Source organism: Terrapene carolina, unplaced genomic scaffold, assembly GCF_002925995.2.
Source record: "Terrapene carolina triunguis isolate 2854851 unplaced genomic scaffold, T_m_triunguis-2.0 Scaffold112, whole genome shotgun sequence".
NCBI classification, from domain to species: domain Eukaryota; kingdom Metazoa; phylum Chordata; order Testudines; family Emydidae; genus Terrapene; species Terrapene triunguis.
In genome coordinates, this window is record NW_020664463.1 from 10003417 (window position 1) to 10020787 (window position 17371).

Below are 17371 nucleotides of genomic sequence, written 5' to 3' on the forward strand. Positions count from 1 at the left end.
ATGCTTTTCAATGGAGGCTGCAGCTGACCTGGGGCTGGAGTCTGGTTGCCAGGTGTCTGGTTTTCGACCAAAAAGTCTGGTCGAAAAGGGGACGTGGCCGTGTCTGGTCAGTACTCCTGACTGGACACAAACTCTGGTTACTGGAGTAATAGCAATCAGCCTCCCCACCAACAGGGCAGGAAGAGCAGCAGCTGCTGCTTGGAGGAGCTGCTCAGCTGCTGATGGAGAGAACTGGCTCCTGCACCTGTAGCTCCAGCCTCCAGTGGACTGAGGTAGATTAGGTGCCAGCACAACCACCACCCATCGGGATCTTGTCCACCCCCTCCTCCACTACCTCCCTCAGTCTGTGCCCAGATTGCCCCCCACCCAGGTCCCTTGCTCCAGGGACCGGCCCCCCACCCTGATTGCCTCCAGCCCCTCACTCCAGGGACCAATAACCCCATCCTTCCCCGATTGCACCCCTCATTCTGGGGACCAACTTCCTTTCCCCCATGCCTCCTGCGCCCAAGTGGTCCCCAGAGTCTCCCACCCTGGCCTCGTGTCCTACCCACCCATGGTCCTTCAACAGCAGTCCCCAGAGCCCTCTCCAGCCTCTCTCCAACCCCAACTGGCCTCTTTCTTTCCCCAGTCTGCCTCCAGTCACCCACTTCTGCCACATCCCAGCCTCCCGCCATCTCTCTAGGGCTGGTATCTGGAGTCTCCTTGGTCCTTCCCGCTACCCAGTGCCTCCTTCCTGCCCCTCTGCTATCACAGCCCACAAAGTGGCATTGCATCACTAGCCGGATCATAGTCCAATAGCTTCACCTCCTGGCTCTGTGCTCAAAAGTACTCCCGCACACTCACATCCTGCTTTGTTGCCCAGATCCTAGCCCATACCCATGCCTATTCCCCCCTGCCCCCATCTCTGCTACTTGGCTCAATTGGGGGCATAGAGGAATGTTTTTTGGGGGGGGGGGGGGGACAGCAACGCCAGGTGGTGCAGGCCAGACCCGTGTGTCCCGTTTTCAGTTTAGGGAAATATGGTCACCCTACTCTTCGGGTGGGAAGCCAACAAGTGATAGGGGAGTTGGGGGGGCAATTGAGGGGTATGGAGAGGGGAGCTGGCTGGGGGTCTGAACCTTGACCAAGAAATTTGAACCTTGACAAAATATAATTGACTACCCCGGCTTACAAAATTAGTAAATTCTATCAGTCTTAACAAGCAGACACCAATTTGTTTTCAATGGAGGACAAGTTCTTTGAACAACTTTGTATAGATATAAATTGGAAGTTTAAAGTACCATAACTTAACAAGGACCATTGCTTTAATCATACTTACTGTGTATGTCAACATTTCTAAATATGACCATAACAATTTTTTTACTTACTTCATCCTTGTTGCATGTAAAGAAAAAAATTATATTATTCTATTAGAAAAATTATAACTTACGTTATATTTGTATCTGCATCATATCAAAAGCCCTGGCACAGCCCATACATAAAAAGCAACTGTAGTCATGTCATTCAAAACTTCACACCAAGAAACCCAACAGCATAATATTTTATCTTAAATTTGAGCTTTCCCACCCTCACTCCATTAGTATCCTGATATCAGCATTTCATCCATTGGGGGGGGGGGGGCGAGGGGGTACCACCCCAAGATATTTAAAAACAAAACAAAAAAGAAAATATCACAACCCGTTAATACTGCTAAAATGCATTTTCCCAGGCAGTGATCTCAAGCACGGTGTCTCCAATGTTCCCTTACTGAGGAAAGTGACATTTTAATGCCATCAACTTGGTGCCCCAAAATTAGCTGAAACTTTTTAGAAGCTCTTTCGCATTAAGTATACTTTTAGCACCAATTTTATTTGGAAGAGTGGGGGAGATATGTTAACAGCCACTACAAAACAAGTTTATATGGCCAACATCCAGTCCAGATTCCTGCCTTGGGATATGTTACTTGAACTAGTTGCCAGTATATAAAACAGATAACTAGAAAGATGGAGTAAATATTAATGGCATCCAGTAGCAATTAAAGTTTATAGTGAAACTTACTACTGCTTTCTGTAAAGGTGTTGGAAACAAGTTAAGTAAAAATAATTATTGACTTTTACATGGATTTTTAAACACTAAAGTATGTACACCTCTACCCCGATATAGCGCTGTCCTCGGGAGCCAAAAAAAAAAAAAAATCTTACTGCGTTATAGGTGAAACCGCGTTATATCGAACTTGCTTTGATCCACCGGAGTGAGCAGCCCCGCCCCCCCGGAGCACTGCTTTACCGCGTTATATCCAAATTCGTGTTATATCGGGTCGCGTTATAGCGGGGTAGAGGTGTATAAGTCTTCAATAGGATGGATTTAGAAGTGGTTTAGTTACTAATAACTTATTGTTTTCTTACAGCAAAGCCCTTGCTTTCTGTACTTCATTTAGGTGCTTGTTGATATTAATGGGATCTGAGTTAAAGTCCAAGCCATTGAACAGAGCATGCAGGATGTTTTATCTGGAAGCGAGACACAGTTCTGCCAGCTAAAGCATGGTTCACAACATAAACTCACTCACAAAAGTGACATATGAATGACTAACTATCAGAGGTTTTTACAAGTGTGAGATTCAGTGACCAAAACTATTAAAAAAAATTAAGACAAAAATAGGGAGGCAAGGAATATTCAGCTTTTTAAAACTAGACAAAAAATTACTGTTCCATTAAGGAAAAGAAGGAAAGAAAGTCCAATATCAAAAAAACAGGTTTTTAAAGGGGGTAAATTCTTACCTCAAATTGAGGCCAATTCATTGACATCCCTGGACCATGATTAGCTCTAAACCACCTCAGATCTTCAATAGCATCTGCTGTTTTGATATTCTGCTCCAATTCACGATAGATATTTTTGTAACTACAAGACAAATTTGTTTTCTCATTTAATATATATGCTTACTATGGTAAACCCACTAATTAGAATAGAAAAATGTATATTTTTACCATGATTTACATGAGCCAATTGCATATTACACACCATATTGCACATTCTGTGGTGTAGGACAAACATCTGTATGAAATTCTTGTGCAAAACTTAGCAATAATGGCAAAATAAAAAGAAAAGCTATATAGCCCAGCTATTGAGTTTTTGATAAATAAAACAAACACAACCTTTAGAGTTAAGTCATTTTATGTACCACCCTCTGTGTTACCATTAATCAGTGCTAGCAAACTGTAAGTGATAAATGTTTAACAGTTTTCGTATGAACTCATTTATAATATTGCCTAAAAATCCACTTACACAAATTTTCATCAAGCTTGCCTAGACTAGACTGGAGACTGTTTTTATTATAGTTTTAGTGCAGAACTAATGAATTCTAATGTAAATTATGTTCATAAACATATTTACTAGGAAAAGCTAAACTAGAAAAACCTGAAATGCCAGAAATCTTAAATATAGTCAATAGGAGTATGAATTTTTAATACAAAGAATTAGCCCAACAATTGGCCATTATGTTTCCTTACACTATACATTTCCTGGCAATGTTGTCAGCAATTACATAGTAATCTGTGCAAGATAAAAAGATAAAGTATAAAAATATGGACAAGATCCCAAGTGATGGTGGACTCTCTTTAAAACAGTTACCTCACATTTTAATCCATTTCAAATGGAAAATTGTTTCAATATCTCCAGTACTACTTCAGTCTTGTTCTTTTGACAATTAGTGTCAGACATGTTTATGCAGTCATATCTGTGTAGTCTGAGATTAATGAATTCTAGTTTAGCCTGTCAAGAACCAAGTGTTATTTCAAGCCACTAAAAGCATATTTACAGTATATACTTGTTCATAAGCCGAATTTTTTTTGTAAAAAAGGGAAGCATCAGAGAAGGGAGTCAGCTTATGAACGGGTATAGAGAGGGAGAGGTGGGACACAGCCCCTCCCCCCCAACAGAGGGGGCAAGGAGAGGCAGCAGAGCCAGAAGGGAAGAGGCGGGGCCAGAATGTCTCCGCTTCTGGCCATGCTGCTCTCCCCCCAGTATCCAAAGCAGCTGCAGCTCCTGGGCTGGCAGGCTGCGACCGTGACGCCTGCCCTGCCCGCTGGAGCAGGCTGCGGCCGCGCCGCCCGCCCAGCCTGCCAGAGCAGCTCTGGCCAGGCCAGAGACATCCTCACCTGGCCCGCCCCAGCTAAGATGGGAAGGGATGGGATGGGGAGAGTGTGGGGGTCCCAGGCTAGTGGTGGGGTCATGTGGGGGGTGGTCACAGGGGTTACTCCCCTGATCCCCAGCTTCTCCCCCTCTCCCCCCAAAAATTTCCCCACCAGTTGCTGTCCTGGCCCATCAGGGTAAGCCGCTGGCGGGCTGGGAGACTTTGTTTACTTAGGTTTACCTCCGTGCCTGCGGATGCTCGAGGTAAACAAACTGTCTCAGCCCACCAGTGGCTTATCCTGATGGCCCAGGAGCCAAAGTTTGCCAACCCCTGAATTATAGGGTCGGCTTATGAATGGGTCATAAAAAATTTCCATTTTTACTTAACCATCTTGGGGAGGGGGGGGGTCAGCTTATAAACAAACCGGCTTATGATCGAGTATATACGGTAACTTTCTATTCTGCCATTTTTATATTCTAAACGCTAAACTCTAAATTAAATTCTAAAGAGGATTTCTTTTTAATAATTGGCAAGTGTTCACTCCTGAAAACCTTAATTAAGAATGGAACAAAAAAATCTCAGTCACTAAATTTTAAAGAAGTCTACTGGATTAGCATCTTCTTCCCAACATCTGATCCTGAACAAAACTAATAAATTAAATAATGGAAATGGCTTAACATTGAATTATTAGAATCTTTAGATTTAATGCCATATAAAAGACACATACTTTAGAAAGAATCTATTGTAAACTCTAGTTTACTGGATGCACAATATTTAATGGCAACATTAAAGCAATTTTAGCAAGAAATGTTTTCAGTCTTTTAAATTTACCTCACATCATTAGATAAGTCAAGGTGTTTTTGAACTTCCAGTAACACTTCCCGGAAGAAACGCAGACGTTTTTCCTCAAACTGCTGACACTGTTCAAATACCTGCTCCATATTTTCCATATACTGAGGTGTAACATGATCCAGGTCTTTCAGTGATTTTTCGTACTTTTCTTTTGTCTGAAAAAGATGCAGTGCAAGTTGTTCTTGCTATTACTAATGGCCTATTACAAGAGGTTCACAGAATGGTGAACTGGTTAATACTGTAATAGTCAACATTGAGACTATAATAGGAACATCTGCTTTATTTATCTTAGTAAAGTTAATTTGTTCTAGGTTATATGTTATGCAACAGCTCAGTCTTCCATAAGAGGGGGCTATTTTCATTTGCAAGGTAATGAAATCTTGTAAAAGTGTTGAAAGCAATAGAGCTAATGAGAATATGAATCACCTAGGCTATCTAGATTCCATTTTCTTTAAGCATTTTAAGTGCCATATGTAGGAGTTCCAGCATCCAGAGACATTTGTAAAGCTGTCAAATTCAGATGACTTGGGGATGAGATCAGGAAAGCCAAGAAAGAGCAGTTACCTTACGGTAACTATGATTCAAAATGTGCTGTCCATGTGGATTCCACTTCTGTTACACACATGCCCCACGCACACAAAATCAGATTATTTTGGCTAGCAGCGTCTGCTGGGGCTGTGGCTGTACTCTGGATGCTCTTGCATGCCACCACCCAAGGACACAAAGTGCAGGCCCAACCATCTCAATTCCTTCACTAATACAGAATCCAGATGGTATAGGACTCCATAGCAGGAACGGAGGGCGAGTCATGGAATCCATGCAAGGATGGATCTAATTTAGCTATATCATAATATAATTTAATACAGATACCCATTTAGACAATCTTTGGGTGGATGTTTCCTGACCTTTTACCCTATCTACAAATGGTATAAAACAGCCTGTTGAAGCTCCGGAAGGGTCTTGTTCTGTCCAGGTAATATAAAAGAGCCCTAGCCACATCAAGATCGTGCAGCTCAGCTTTCCCCTAGTTTGTGGGGCTTAGGGAAGAAATCTGGCAGAATCTGTTGATTTAAGTAAAAATAAAGAAAATTCTAGTTAAAAAAAAAATTAGTTTGAGGCCTAAATTACTTTGTCTTTGTGAAACATCGTGTGAGGTCGACCAGCCATGTGGAATTTCTCCTATCCTCCAAGCTAATGTTACAGCAACTAAAAAGACATTCTTTATGGATAGATGGTATAAAGAGCAGGTTGCTAGGGCTCAAAGACGGTCCCATTAAACCACCTAATACCATGTTGCGGTCCCAGGAAGGAGGGGCTTCCTCAACTGGGAAATACATGAATGAGGCTCTTGAGGAATCTATTAACTATATGGTGAGAAAATAGCATGCAACCCCTGAAACAGGAAGAGATGTGCTGCTATTGCTACCAAATGTACCCTTATAGAGCCAATGGATAGTCCTGAATACTTTACGGATAGAAGATAGTCCTGAATAGCAGAAATTAGAGCTTCCAAAGGAGATTTTTCCATTTAGCTTAATCTAGTAGAGTGGTTTTTGCTATGCACCGAGGTGTTCTGGATTTCAGCTGAACAACTTCTTTCAATGGTAGTTAACCAGCCAGCATCTACACTATCAGAAGTAAAGATACTTTGGGTTACACCTGATCTTCGTTTTGAGAGATCATGTCAGGCAGAACAGGTACTGTGATCAGGGACTGTGGTAACAAGTTCATTAGGTCAAAAGAACATAACTGTTTAGGCCAAGCTAGGACTGGAATGATCATTACTGAGGAAAGTTGCTTGAGTTTCCTCAGCCCCTTGGTATTAATGAGATTGTGGGTAGGTGAACATGATCTCCAGTGCCCATGGCATAAAGAGAAAATCCAACATAGAGCCTCGGCACCAGCCAGCCCCCCTTTAACCAGAATATGTGGCATTTCTTGTCCTAGTCTGTAGCAAAAAAGATCTATTCTTATATATCCTATGGAAGACGCTTTGCAGGATCAAGTCCTCTACTCATGGTCATCTGAAAACTGCCTGCTGAGCTGGTTCACTAGGATGTTCTATAAGCCTGCTAGATACAGAGCCACTGGTGCTATTTAGTGTCGAATATGCCTGTTTGAGACAAATTGCTTCTTGGCAGAAGGGGGAGATTACCATGCCGCTCCTTTTATGTTGACAAAACATTGTTGTGTTGTCAGTCATTATTTCAGTTGCTGATTCACGTAGCACAGCTAGAAACGTTGTGCACACTAGGCTAATGACTAAGTTCTAGAACTTTTACTTGGAGGTAAGCTTCTTGAGAAGTTTGGAGGCCTTAAGCATGAAGGTGCTCTAGGTGAGTTTGGCAGATTTTAAATTGATCTGGATGGCTCTAAGTGGAAGGCACAAACTTTTTCATCTGGTAAGGAAAAAGATATTGCTGCTGGAATCAGTTACTCTTCCATTTCCTGCAGGTGTTCATGCTCACTGTCCTGTTCTTGCTGGTGCAGGTTGTAAAGCTGTACAAAATGACCCTCTTGTGTAGACCTATGATATCTTGTAGGGGAGGGAGCTCTTACTCTAGAGAAGGCACTAGCATGAGACTTCCTAGCTGACTGCATAACCTAAGGGGCCAAGTAAGGCCAAGATTGCATATTGTATGTGTAAGAGGCTGCAGGCCATGAGGGCAGATATTAGGGTGAACATTTCCCACAAGGATTCTAGGGGTCCGTGTTTATAAGGGAGACTCCTGGATTCCCTGTCAGACCAGCAGGGCTTGTAAGAGTGAAAAAAGTGAATGAACATAAGAATGGACATAATGGGTCAGACCAATGGTCCATCTAGCCCAATAGCCAGTCTTCCGACAGTGGCCAATGCCAGGTGCTTCAGAGGGAATGAACAGAACAGGGCAATTATCGAGTGATTCATCCCACTGTCCAGTCCCAGCTTCTGGCAGTCAAAGGCTAGGGACACGCAGAGCACGGGGTTGTATCCCTGACCATCTTGGCTAATAGCCATTGATGGACCTATCTTCCATGAACTTATCTAATTCTTTTTTTAACCTAGTTATAATTTTGGCCTTCACAACATCCCCTGGCAACAAGTTCCACAGGTTGACTGTGTGTTGTGTGAAGACGTACTTAATTTTGTTTAAAGCTGCTGCCTACTAATTTCATTCGATGACCCCTGGGGTTCTTGTGTTATGTGAAGGAGTGTACAGCACTTCCCTATTCACTTTCTCCACACCCTTCATGATTTTATAGACTTCTGTTACATCCCCTGGGTCATCTCTTTTCCAGGCTGAACAGTCTGTCTTTTTAATCTCTCCTCACATGGATGCTGTTCCATACCCTTAATCATTTTGTTGCCCTTTTCTAATTCTAATATATCTTTTTTTGCTACGGGGAGACCTGAACGGCACGCAGTATTCAAGGCGTGGATTTATATAGTGGCATTACGATATTTTCTGTCTTATCTCTTTCCCAATGCTTCCCAACATTCTGTTAGCTTTGACTGCCACTGCACACCGAGCTGATGTTTGCAGATAACTATCCACCATGACTCCAAGATCTCTTTTGTGAGTGATGCCAGCTAATTTAGAGCCCATCATTTTGTATGTATAGTTGGGAGTATGTTTTCTAATGAGCATTACTTTGCATCTATCAACATTGAATTTCATCTGCTACTTTGTTGCCCAGTCACCCATTCCTGTGAGATCCTTTTGTAACTCTTTGCAGTCTGCTTTGGATTTAACTGTCTTGAGTAACTTTCTATCATTTGCAAATGTTGCCACCTCACTATTTACCCCTTTTTACAGGTCATTTATGATTCTGAGTATGTCGAACAGCACTGGTTCAAGTACTGATTCCTGCGGGACACAACTATTTACCTCTCAAAGAATTCTAATAGATTAGTGAGGCATGATTTCCCTTTACAATGATTTCACTCTTTCCCAACAAATCGTGTTCATCTATGTATCTGATAATTCTGTTCTTTAGTAGAGTTTCAACCAATTTAGTTGGTACTGAAGTTAGGCTTACTGGCCTGTAATTGCCAGGATTGCCTCTGGAGCCCTTTTAAAAAATTGGTGTCATATTAACTATCCTCCAATCAGAAGCTGATTTAAGTGATAGGTTACATACCATAGTTAGTAGTTGTGCAATTTCATATTTGAGTTCCTTCAAAACTGTTGGGTGAATACCATCTGGCCCTGGAGACTTACTATTGTTTAATTGATCATTTTGTTCCAAAACCTCCTCTACTGCCACCTCAATCTGGGACAGTTCCTCAGATGTCTTATCTAAAAAGACGGGCTCAGGTGTGGAAATTTCCCTCACATCCTCGGCAATAAAGACCGATGCAAAGAATTCATGCAGCTTCTCCGCAACGGCTTCATCTTTCTTGAATGCTCCTTTAGCATCTTGATTATCCAGTGGCCCCACTGATTGTTTAGCAGGCCTCCTGCTTCTGATGTATTTCATTTTTTTGCTGCCAGTTTTTGAGTCTTTTGCTAGTTGCTCTTCAAATTCTTTTTTGGCCAGCCCAATACCTTTACACTCCATTTGTCAGAATTTATGCTCTCTTCTATTTTCCTCAGTAGGATCTAACTTCCAGTTTTTAAAGGATGCCTTTTTGCCTCTTACCACTTCTTTTACTTTGTTGTTTAGCTATGGTAGCACTTTTTTGATCCTCCTGTGTTTTTTAATTTGGGGTATACATTTAATTTGAGCCTCTATTGTGGTGTTTTTAAAAAGTTTCCATGCCGCTTGCAGGCATTTCATTCTTATGATTGTTCCTTTTAATTTGCATTTAACTAGCTTCCTCATTTTTGCATAGTTCCCCTTTCTGAAGTTAAATGTCACTGTGGTGGGTTTCTTTGGTATCCCCCCCGTTCCTCCAAGGATGTTTAAATTCAATTATATTATGGGCGCTATTACCAAGAGGTTCAGCTATATGCACCTCTTGGCCAAGATCCTGCCTCTCCTCTTGTGGGTTCCAGGATTAGCTGCTCCAAGAAGCAATCATTTATGGTGTCTAGAAATTTTCTCTCTGCATCCCGTCCTGAGGAGACATGTACCCAGTCAATGTGGAGATAGTTGAAATCCCTCATTATTATTGAGGGTTTTTTTATTATTATTATAGCCCCTCTAATCTCGCTGACCATTTCACAGTCACCATCACCATCTTGGTCAGGTGGTCAGTAGTATATTCCTGCTGCCATATTCTTCTTATTCAAGCATGGAATTTCCATCCACAAAGATTCTACGGTACAGTCTGATTCATTTAAGATTTTTACTATATTTGATACTATGCTTTCTTTCACATATAGTGCCACACCCCCTCCAGCATGACCTACTCTGTCATTCTTATATATTTTGTGCCCTGGTATTACCGTGTCCCACTGATTATCATCATTTCATCAAGCTTCTGTGATACCTATTATCTCAATATACTCATTTAATACAGGTTCTCAAGTTCACCCATACTAGTATTTAGACTTCTAGCATTTGTATAAAAGCACTTATAAAATTTGTCACTTTTTAGCTGTCTGCCATTATGCAATGTAATTGAATGTGACTCTTTTGCATTTGACTGTTTCTCTTCAGTTCCTACCTATACTTTATCAACTTCTAGCCTCTCCTCTTTACTGGGATATAGAGAATCCCCGTTAATAGATCCTCCCTTAAGAGATGCTGTCCAAATCGTGTGCTCCTCCACACCCATCAACTTTCCCCCAGTTTAAAACCTCATCTACAACATTTTTAATTTTACATGTCACCAATCTGGTTCTTTTTTGGTTTAGGTGGAACCCATCCTTCCTATAGAGGCTCCTCCTTTCCCAAAAGGTTCCCCAATTCCTAATATACCTAAACCCATCCTCAATACACCATCATCTCATCCATGCATTAAGACCCTCCAATTTTGCCTGTCTGTCTGACCCAGTGCGTAGAACTGGAAGAATGTCAGAGACTGCCACCATAGAGGTCCTGGACTTTAGTCTCTGACTTAACAGCCTAAATTTAGCCTCCAGGACCTCTCTCCTACCTTTCCCTATGTCACTGGTGCCTACATGGATGATAACCACTGGCTCCTCCCCAGGACTGCACATAAGCCTGTCTAGATGTCTCAAGAGATCCACAATCTTTGCATCCAGCTGGCAATTCATTATGTTGTTCTCCTGGTCATCACAAACCCAGCTATCTATATTTCTAATGATCGAATCCCGTTACTATTATCTGTCTCTTCTTAACTGGTGATACCTCCCTACTGTGCTCAGAAAGGGAGACTCAACCAAATACTCTTACTCTAAAAGGTGAGCTAACCTGTCTAGTGTCATATGGTGATCTCAAATCCTGCCCACAACCTGAACAAGAGAGCTCATTGGTACAGAGGCAAAAGGTAGACAATGAAAGCAAGGTTAATTCTGGCTGTGCAGTCAGCACACAATCACTCGGTACAGACAGCACAGGAAGTCTGTGCTAGAAGCATCTACATTGCAGCTGGCAGTCCTGGGTGCTGACTGAATCAAAATCAATATATAGAGGCTGGTACCAGGTCAACTGTGGATTGCTCTTTCAAGAGGTACTGTGGGTACTCTGACTGGTTCAGTGCTGAATATCAGAGGGACCTGATTTGAGCCAGAACTGTCTTTTGGCTGCAAGACTTGGAGATTTTTGCCTCATTTTACTAGGCCCCTGGGTGGGTGACCTAGGCCTGCACTCGTTAGGAAGACACTGTTCCCACATCCCCTTATGATGATTGGGTAGAGGAGGTCTTAGCTGCTCTATCAGGATTGGTAGTTGAAGTGTTCGATGTCTTAAATAAAGAGAGCCTGGGAGCTCTGAGTAGAGCCCCAGCTCACAGGAGCACTAGATGATGGAGCCTGATCAGGCTTGGTGGGTCCTTCTCTCTCAGATTCAGGAGAAGCTCTCAGAATGCTCCAGGAGAAGAAGTCTGAAGTGGGTCTCTCTTGCTTTGTGTCCTTTTAGTAAATAAGCAACAGACTGAGCACGCATCAGGGATGTGCCTTACACAAAGTCACTGTAATCACAAAAAATTGTGATTACCAAATACTATATTTAAAAGTTATGCGAGAAACTGACAAGAGCCAGCTAAATCAAATCAAGTTAGATCTATCCTTTAAATGTATGGTTCTTTGATCTATCTTTGACTAGGTCTTTGCATCGTACAACTTACAGACATAAAGGAGGAATTCACATAGCTCTGTGAACATTAATTATTGGTCCTGTCAATTCAATGGGAATATATAGGACATTTAAAGGTGAGGCGCTGAATACATACAGTAGCATTATAGATAGATGTAGTAAGACACTACAGGAATGTAATGCTGAGCCCTGGGGGGGGGGTGTCAAGGAAAGGAAGGGCTGCTTTTTCCCCCTTCTTACACCCCAGAGAATGGCACCCCATATGGGGAATCACTCAAAAGAGGGGGAGAAGAAAAAGAGCAGAGCGGATCTGAGTGGGTAGAGGATGTCCAAATCAGGCAACTGGTAGGGAAATTTCAGAGATACATTTATTCTTTTTAACATAGCATCACTTTGACTCAATTGCCTTTAATGCACTATTTAACTGTGCTAAAGAGGTACATTCTGCAGTCAAATAAGACAATTTGCATGTTGCAGATAAACTTTTTTACCCCCAGCTCACGGCCCCCCTAAACTGAAAAGATAATTCAGTCCTCACCCCACTCCTAGAACCCCCTTTCTCCCCCTGCACTCTGCGATACTGAAAGCAACAGTACTGTGTAAGGCTCATTTATTACCATTGTTATTGTTACAAACCTGCCATTGACACGTGCTGCGGAGAGAGGGTTGTATGTGTTCCTAACACTGTGGCTCTGGCACAAGGACCATAATTTAAAATGCGCCCTGCTCCATATAATGAGTTTGTCACTCCAACATTGCATTCGCTTGTACTGCAGTTTGCTGTGTACATACAGAGATTTGCACAGTAGCATGCACAGAATGTTAAATGTGATCAGTACACTAGCATGCAGAGTTTACCTTTAGCACATCTTGTTTGCTTTTTTCCACTTTGTCTTGTAATTTCTTAAGTTGTTCTGGATTCAGTGCTGGATCTGCTTTGCTGTTCATTTCTCGGGATATAGCCAGTTTCTCTTCTTTGCATGCTGCATGGTATGCTTTCTTAGCAGCTTCCACCTACAAATGAAGTTTTGAATCTTTCTGTCTAGTACAATTTACAAATAATCAGCAGCAGCTATGTATGAATGAGTAACTTCATTGTAATGAAAAAAATAGAATTTTGTTTGGAAGAACCTTACATTCAGACCCATTGCTATGCTCAAGCAATTTTAACCACAATATAATGTAGGAGAACGAGTGGGAGGAAACTAAATATTATAAGATCTGACATTCTCCTTCCATACAAAATAAGTTACTGTCACTCAGTTTAGCTTAATAAACTTATTGAGAAAAGAAAGATTCAGTGATGCCTCACAGAAAGCCCTGAATAAAATTTTTGCCTGTGTCTGTGTCTCCCTCGTGAGTCCCGTCCCATACATTCCTTTAAATAACAGACACAATGTTAAATCAACCAATCAATCAATCTCTCCATTTCTCTCAGGATGTTTTTCCTTGAGCTCATTTTTCCTGTAGCATGAGCCTCAACTAAGTCCTAAATCCTATATCTGTACAAACAGATGCTGTAAAAGGGCAGAAAAATAGGTTAACTCCACCTTCTCCAGAACTATGCTCAGGCTACTGAGGTTGGAGAGAGGGCAGTGGTTACTGAGAAAATATCAAGTGAAGATTTTTCTTCAGAAGAGGCTCTAAAGCAGACACCTAATTGAGAAAGGATCCAGTAGACTGTGGTTTTTCTCACTTTAGTGATTTCTATGAGGCATCAATATATTGATGCACAACATGCAACCTACTGCTGTACCTCTTTTAGCTTTTTCGCCCAGGGCTTCTGTGCCTTTCTGTATCCATCTTCTGCTTCTTTCGTTTCCTTAAATCCTCCTATCATTTGCTTATGAAAGGCCTCCTTCTGCCAGTTCTTGATCTTTTCAAAGTCCTCATTCATCAGTGCACTTTTTATGTCTAGATGTAATTCACTCACTTTTTCAGCTTCTGACATAACTGCATGCCAAGCCTTTTCTACTGTTCCATACTGTGGACCTAAACACATCAGGACAAGTCATTTTCAATAAATCACAACACACAGGATTTTCATCCCTAAAAAGCCATCTGAAGCTATTTGTTGATATTGAGTTCTTATATTGTATTTAGTTGTACGTGATCCATAATCCTATCTTTGTATCTTACATTTTAAATCAGAGATTAGTGTATTTACATAATTTTTAATAAAAAGCATGAAATTACACATTAATAGATTTTAAGTCCAGAAAGAACCATTTCGATCATTTAGTCTGACCTTCTGCATAACACAGGCCATAAAATTTAAACCATTAATTCTGACATCAAACTCTATGTGAGGTTGAATTATAGCATATTTTTTAGAAAGACATCTAAGTTTGATTTAAAGATTTGTAGTGACTGCAATCCACCACATCCCTTGGTGAATTATTCCAGTGGTTAATTACCCTCTCTAACAAATTACACCTTGTTTTCAGTTTCAAGATTCAACTTCTAACCACTGGATCTTATTATGCCTTTGACTGTTAGAAAGACCTCTATTATCAGATATTCTCTTCCCCAGTAGGTCCTTTTAGACCACCATCAATTCCTCTCTTAACCATCTCTTCAATAAACTAAATAGATTGAGTTCCTTAAGTCTCACTATACAGTATGTTTTTCAGTCCTTCCATCATTCGCTGAACCCTCACCAATTTTTCAAAATTTTTGTGGACCTATAAACACTAGGAAAGAACACAGTATTCGACTAGTGGCCTCATTAATGCCACATGCAGATGCAATAACTTCCCTACTTGATATATCCTTATTTTGATATAACCTTAACAGCCTGATAGACTTCTGTTTATATACTAAAAAAAACCCTGTATTTGCTCTTTTGTTCATAGCACCACACTGGGCACTCGTGTTAATTTGTAGTCCACCATGATGCCCAAATCTTCTGTAATTATGTACTAATCACAGTCAAAGCAGCCTTCCTTGAAATTGATTCAGTCCCTTCACTGCTGATACTCCACCACAACTACCACTGACTTCTTAATATTCAATTGCAGTCTTCATAATGTGTGTCTTCTACCACTACTTACCTGAAAAGTTCTCTTGTACTACACATCTATAAGAACCTCTGAGCAAGGAAGGGAAAATTCACTTGTTTTGACATGAAACAAGCAAGTCAGTCACGGGTGCAGGAGTGGATGCCTTAATTTAGTTTTGATAACTGTGGTCATCTTTTACAGCATTTGGTGTTTTTGTAAAGACTCCATTAAGAGGCTAAGAAATTCTGTGCACCCTTTCACCTTGTAATCACTAACATTGAAATGTTCCTTTTGAAACTATTTTCTTCATCTCATGACATTTTGGTTACCTTTTTCCACAAGTTGTTTCCATCTTTTTGCCCATTCTGTAAGCTGCTGAGCATAGGCCTTCTCTATTCTTGCACGTTCATGAATACAGTTCATGAGATCGCTGCAAAGTCTGTGACCATCATCAATTCGTTTTACTGTACGTTTATAATTTCCAACCTAGGAATACAAAAAATATTCAGGAATTGCTACTTGAAAGCTGGGGGCTACAAGAGAGGCAAATCTCCAGTCTATCAGCAATTAATAGAAGAACAGTATGAAAATGGGAATCAAACAGATTATAAAAAACAGTAAGAATCCATTGTTTTTAGCATAATTTTCAACAGAAAGGGCTAAGTTAACTTAAAAAGAAAGTATGAGAAAGTATATATTTTGTTTAAGTAGGAGAGCTGAATAAGAGATTTTAATTTCAAGTACCATGTTTTTTGTAGAAGACTACAGGAAGCCAATAACAGCTCAAGGGTCACACTGTAGGCTTTCCTGCTAAAAATAGTGTGGTCCACTTTGAAAGTTACACTAAGCTAAGATAAAAACAGAGCCACTAATATACTTTAAGGTCAGCACTTCTGCACTAATAGCATCTAGGACTGTAATAAAAGTATAGCCCTTTTGTAATGTAATCATGGCTGCAGTTTAAGCAAGTCACCAGGAAAAAAATTTCTTAAGAACAATTGCTTTACAGTATTATTTGATGTTTGCATAATAAAATATTCTAGTTTTTGCCTCCTGATTTTCTATTTAAACCTCATCACAGAAAAAGACGGTTACTCACCGTTGTAACTGTTGTTCTTCGAGATGTGTTGCTCATATCCATTCCAATTAGGTGTGCGCGCGCCGCGTGCACGATCGTCGGAGAATTTTCTACCCTAGCAACACCCGGTGGGTCGGCTGTGGAGCCCCCTGGAGTGGCGCCTTCATGGCGCTGGATATATACCCCAGCCGACCCAGCGCCCCCTCAGTTCCTTCTTGCCGGCTACTCCAACAGTGGGGAAGGGGGGGCGGGTTTGGAATGGATATGAGCAACACATCTCGAAGAACAACAGTTACAACGGTGAGTAACCGTCTTTTCTTCGAGTGCTTGCTCATATCGATTCCAATTAGATGACTCCCAAGCCCCACCTAGGTGGCGGGGTCAGAGTGAGACATTGCTGTGTGCAGAACCGCTGACCCGAATGCAGCATCGTCTCTGGATTGTTGCACCAGCGCATAGTGAGCAGCGAATGTGTGGACCGATGACCAAACTGCGGCTCTACAAATGTCCTGGATCGGAACTTGGGCCAGGAAGGCAGTCGAGGAGGTCTGGGCCCTCGTGGAGTGAGCGGTGAGGCGCAGCGTCGGGACACCGGCCAGGTCGTAGCAAGCACGAATACAGGACGTGATCCAAGAAGACAGGCACTGTGAGGAGACCAGTGAGCCTTTCATCCGGTCGGCCACCGCAACGAAGAGTTGTGTCGTCTTCCTAAATGGCTTTGTACGGTCAATATAGAACGCCAGGGCCCTGCGCACGTCCAAAGAATGCAAACGTTGGTCTTGACGAGTAGCGTGTGGCTTCGGATGGAAGACCGGGAGAAATATATCCTGGTTCACGTGGAAAGGTGAAACCACCTTGGGAAGAAAGGCAGGGTGGGGGCGAAGCTGCACCTTGTCCTTATGGAACACCGTGTATGGGGGCTCGAACGTAAGCGCTCTGAGTTCAGAAACGCGCCGTGCTGAGGTGATGGCTACAAGGAAGGCTGTCTTCCAGGATAGGTACAGGAGTGAACAGGTAGCCAATGGTTCGAACGGAGGCCCTGTGAGCTTGGAAAGAACCAGGTTGAGGTCCCACGTCGAAACTGGCTGGCGTAGCTGCGGGTACAGTCGGTCTAAGCCCTTGAGGAATCTAACGACCATCGGGTTAGAGAAGACCGAGGAAGCGAGTTCTCCTGGGTGGAATGCC

General features: G+C 41.9%; 1 protein-coding gene across 4 annotated transcripts in view; it reads right to left on the reverse strand.

The window, feature by feature from the left end:
- Positions 1–17371, reverse strand: part of PACSIN2 (protein kinase C and casein kinase substrate in neurons 2) — a 113671-nt gene that overhangs the window by 13907 nt on the left and 82393 nt on the right. For all 4 annotated transcript variants that reach the window (XM_026652274.1, XM_026652273.1, XM_026652271.1 and 1 more), the window contains 5 exons: positions 15438–15594; positions 13863–14098; positions 12965–13120; positions 4940–5115; positions 2757–2877 (listed from right to left, as the gene is read on the reverse strand). In XM_026652274.1, the coding sequence (XP_026508059.1) occupies positions 2757–2877; positions 4940–5115; positions 12965–13120; positions 13863–14098; positions 15438–15531 (783 nt within the window). In that variant the 5' untranslated portion in view covers positions 15532–15594. The remainder of the gene's footprint in view (positions 1–2756; positions 2878–4939; positions 5116–12964; positions 13121–13862; positions 14099–15437; positions 15595–17371) is intronic.